The sequence below is a fragment of the Etheostoma cragini genome, unplaced genomic scaffold (assembly GCF_013103735.1).
Source record: "Etheostoma cragini isolate CJK2018 unplaced genomic scaffold, CSU_Ecrag_1.0 ScbMSFa_1523, whole genome shotgun sequence".
Classification (NCBI taxonomy): Eukaryota; Metazoa; Chordata; class Actinopteri; order Perciformes; family Percidae; genus Etheostoma; species Etheostoma cragini.
In genome coordinates this window covers 35,968-41,050 of record NW_023265587.1, presented here as the reverse complement: position 1 = coordinate 41,050, position 5,083 = coordinate 35,968, and the positions used below count along the sequence as shown (strand labels likewise).

At 40.5% G+C, this 5,083-nt stretch overlaps 1 protein-coding gene across 3 annotated transcripts in view; it reads right to left on the bottom strand.

Moving 5' to 3' along the window:
* slc41a2b (solute carrier family 41 member 2b) overlaps window positions 1-5,083 on the bottom strand; it is a 48,044-nt gene that overhangs the window by 12,949 nt on the left and 30,012 nt on the right. For all 3 annotated transcript variants that reach the window (XM_034865386.1, XM_034865388.1, XM_034865387.1), the window contains one exon: window positions 1,379-1,510. In XM_034865386.1, coding sequence (XP_034721277.1) covers window positions 1,379-1,510 — 132 coding nt within the window. The remainder of the gene's footprint in view (window positions 1-1,378; window positions 1,511-5,083) is intronic.

Here is a 5,083-nt window from a genome sequence, read left to right as displayed (position 1 = left end):
GCAGGAGAGGAATGTGAAAGGTGTCGCGTTTTTGCAGGAGTTACAGTCTACAAGTGTGAATGAACGGAAGAGGATTAGGACCACATGCGAAAATATGCATTTGAGTTCTGACTTTATCAGTAAGAATATTGAGTTTAAAGTCAGAATTAAGGGGAAAAAGTTTAGCATTTTACATTTCAGAAATTGGCTTTTAAAGTAGGGCTGTACAATACAATAAAAATAAGAAGATATATACAATGAGGAAAATAAGAGCAGCAAAATTTGTTTTAAAAATGTGCAATTATGCATACTGTCGAAAGTCTATGTAATGTGCAAAAAGACAGGCGGTAGCATAGTGGTGCTGGTTATGTAGAGCAGCAGAAATGTGCCTAAAGAAACCAGTAGAAAACTGCCACCAACCAGGCTAAAGCTAATATAGTTAGCCTAAAGAAACAAGCAGAAAGCTACTGCCAGCCAGGCTAAAGCTAATATAGTTAGCCTAAAGAAACAAGCAGAAAGCTACTGCCAGCCAGGCTAAAGCTAATATAGTTAGCCTGAAGAACTAAGAAGAAAGCTGCTACCAGCCAGGCTAAAGCTGATATAGTTAGCCTAAAGAAGCAAGCAGAAAGCTGCTACCAGCCAGGCTAAAGCTAATATATTTGGCCTAAAGAAACAAGCAGAAAGCTACTACCAGCCAGGCTAAAGCTAATATAGTTAGCCTAAAGAACTAAGCAGAAAGCTACTACCAGCCAGGCTAAAGCTAATATAGTTAGCCTAAAGAACCAAACAGAAAGCTGCTACCAGCCAGGCTAAAGCTGATATAGTTAGCCTAAAGAACCAAGCAGAAAGCTACTACCAGCCAGGCTAAAGCTAATGTAGTTAGCCTAAAGAAACAAGGCATCTGTCCCAATTAACGTAAGAAAGACTCTAGAAATATAACACTAATCTATATATATATATAAACAGCAGTCTGTGTCTGGTGTAACATAATATACGTATATAATATATATACATTTATACATAATATATATATATATATATATATTGAATTGCTTGTATCGGAAAGCACTGGAGTTTACGCCCCATTCAGCCTGGAAGAAAATGTGCGAGTAGTTTATTTATGTTCTGTTTCCGTTATGACCGACTGTAAAACTGGTTAATGAAAAAGCTCTATGGCCTTTATTGTGTGTTATTATATGGACTTTATCCCTCTCCAGGCCTTTCAACAGCGATAGAAGTCACTTCACATCCACACAGGGATAGCAATAAAACATTTAAATACAAAAAAACATATAAAAAAGTATCAAAACACAGGTGTTGGATCAGTATCTGCCCCTCCCAGCAATTTCAGCCTATGATGTACGTCTGTGTGATTTTTGTGAATGGCCATGGTTCTGACCTGAACCCCAGAATGTGCGGCAGGGGTAGTAGCAGCCCTTGTACTCGTCAGGGACCTCCCCAGGAGCGCAGTGGAAATGCAGGTGGGTGGAGAACCTACTGGCCTGGATGGCCACGAGGTTACCCCCGATTCCTGGAAAAGACAGGAGAGAGAAAGGTTATTTTAGTCCAGGACCAGGTAACCATAGTCCTCAGATTGGACAGGTAGTCTAGCTAGCTGTCTGGATTCACCCTGCAGAGACCTGAGGACCAGGTAACCATAGTCCTCAGATTGGACAAATAGTCTAGCTAGCTGTCTGGATTTACCCTGCAGAGATCTGAGGACCAGGTAACCATAGTCCTCAGATTGGACAGATAGTCTAGCTAGCTGTCTGGATTTACCCTGCAGAGATCTGAGGACCAGGTAACCATAGTCCTCAGATTGGACAGATAGTCTAGCTAGCTGTCTGGATTTACCCTGCAGAGATCTGAGGACCAGGTAACCATAGTCCTCAGATTGGACAGATAGTCTAGCTAGCTGTCTGGATTTACCCTGCAGAGATCTGAGGACCAGGTAACCATAGTCCTCAGATTGGACAGATAGTCTAGCTAGCTGTCTGGATTTACCCTGCAGAGACCTGGTAACTCTCTTGTTTTGAGCACATTATGCACATTATACAAACTTAAATAACTTGACACACTCTTTAGTTCTTTGACTTACTATTTGGGTGCAGACATTTAGTTAAAGACGTCAATTTAGCCAATTTCAGGTTGATTATCATTGTTCAAGTTTCCTTTTCTTAGATTAATACTTTTCCACTTTCTTTTGGAGTTGCTAGTTCCTGGGAGGTTGTTGCTTTTTGGTTTGTAAATAATAACAATAACAACAATACAATATATTTTTAAAAAAACGACTTAACCCTCATGTTGTCCTTGGGTCAAATTGACGCATTTTCCTATATCTATATATATATATTTCATCAAAATGTTTCCTATATATCCTTTTTAACTACCAAATTTGTGATTACCCAAAATAACATGATTGATTCCACAGAAATCTCTACTTTCATTAATTTTGGGGTTTATTATTCAACTTTGTAGTATTTGAAAAAAAATACCACTGAGTAAAAGTTGACATATTCCAGTCTGTGATTATCCATCAATATACTTTCCTTAATTTTAGTCTCAATAATTCCTTATTTCTGCTTTTCTAAGTCAAACATTAGATAGAATTTCCTATAAATGAGGTTTATTGAGCATAAATTAAAAAAATAACTGTAAAATAAAGTGTTGAAAACGTAAAAAAAGTGACAAAAGTGATGAAAAAATATGTTAAAATGTTGAATAAAAGCCTAAAAAAAAAAGTAGATTTCCTTTTTTACGGGAAGACAACACAAGGGTTAATGACTCCTCATGCCTGCCAGCTTGCTCCCTCACATTCTTTAGCAAAAACAAAACGTTGAATGACTTCTAAAGACAATATATAGTATATATATTATGAGACATTTGTAAAAACTAATCGTTTTCTAAGAAGAAATAACATAACATGGATTTTCTGCTTTCGATCTGTTTTGCTATATACAGATATGATGTTGTTGCCGTTGGCGGTACCGTATAAACAGAAAATATTCAGGTTAATTATTCTTAAGATAAATAAATAAACAACTAGAACTGCACGCAGTTACAATGCAACCCGGTGAGTGCACCAATCACTACCCCACTGTGTGGACCGCCTCAGGAGTGGGCCTAGATGGTATCCTTCAAATTTTGCAAAATTCGGATGAGCGGTTCATGAGATATAAACTTGTTGTATTTTTAGCGCCCCCTAGTGGCCAATGTTCGTCAGATTTGTTTTAGAGCCTCAGTGGGTCATAGTCATGTTCTAAAGTTTGGCTTTGATAGCATTTATTTTGGCCAAGATATGGCAACGTCTGTGTTATCGTAGTTAGCTACACAAATTCGTATCCAATGTATGGTTCTGGAGTTATAGGGCCAAACACGTTTTTTCTGCTATAGCGCCACCTAGTGGTGGACGTGGGTGACTTTTTGCGTCTGAGGTCTTCGAGGAGTTCTGGACCAGTCCTAAAAATGGCGCGTCGCCACCATGTACGGTTTAGGCTGCAGAGGGGGTTTTATGCGGAGCAGAATAATGGAAAATAAGAATGGAAATCCCTAGGAAACCAATAGGGGTCCCCAGCCCTGCTGTGCACGCATCCTCGGGCTTGGACCCCTAATAAAAAAAACCCAATACATTTGATTTGGCCCCACACAGAAAAAGAAGCAGGATGTGTGTCTCAGACTTGTCCACTAGGCCAGGCCTCTTATTCTGCTGAGTGTATTAAGTGAGACACTGCCACCACCTCAGGGTGAAGTCCACTTAATTCGAGCTATTGTGGCTCTTTGTCCTGCCGGTGACGTTTAATTGGAGCATTAACACGACTTCCAGAGGGCTTGTAAACACACATAACTTCACAACGAGCGTCACGCTGCCACTAAAGTAACGGGCGGATCTCTGATATCAATGGGCTTTAATCTAGTTCTGCCTACTTTAATCACACAACACCTGAATAAACCCTCAACCCCACAAACACCCTAACTGCCTTTAAGTCGGCTCAATAACCACGCTAATAAAATGAAAAGAAGACCATAACCACAACTTGTTCAACATCGGACACACCCCCTCCGTACATACATGTTAAAGCGCTCAAAGTATCCCACACGTTTAAACACGTTTCCCCCAAAACAACCCAACGTCCCAACAAAACCAAACAACCCATCCAACGTCCCAACAAAACAACCCAACAAAACAACCCAACAAAACAACCCAACGTCCCAACAAAACAACCCAACGTCCCAACAAAGCAACCCAACAAAACAACCCAACGTCCCAACAAAACAACCCAACGTCCCAACAAAACAACCCAACGTCCCAACAAAACAACCCAACCTCCCAACAAAACAATACAATGTCCCAACAAAACAACCCAACAACCCAACGTCTCAACAAAACAACCCAACGTCTCAACAAAACAACCCAACCTCCCAACAAAACAATACAATGTCCCAACAAAACAACCCAACGTCCCAACAACCCAACGTCTCAACAAAACAACCCAACGTCCCAACAAAACAACCCAAAGTCCCGACAAAACAATACAATGGGCGTTTCTCAATACCAAGTAAGCAAAGAACGGACTTGTGTTCTTGGGGAGACCGTACTTGCTAGCTCTACCTGGAAGACTGTACTCGCGAGTTCAGAAGCACACAAAACACTGTTGACAGTTTTGAGACGAAGCGTTCTTCCTGTTATTGCGCAACACCCCCAGCATAGAGGGGCTGCCACTTTATAGTTAGCTTTGATGTGTGTATTCATAATAAAGCATGGACGATCACCTTTCACATCGCCTCGTTGTTTTGTTACGTTTTCATCTAACGTGCTATTAAGTATCACGGGCCAATAACTTTATAAATAACGACACAACGGCGAGAAGAAAACCTTGTAACATATTTCGGGATTCACTTTTAATTGAAATCAGAAAAGAAACGTTAAAATAGGTATCAAAATTATAGATGGACTGGGTAACGTTAGCCACTGCCGTCGGTATACTTTACCGAGAAGCAGAATAGGAGCCTGCAAGTGAGGAGAGCCAGGAGGAGGATAGAGGAGGAGGATAGAGGAGGAGGATAGAGGAGGAGGATAGAGGAGGAGGGGATATATCCTATAACA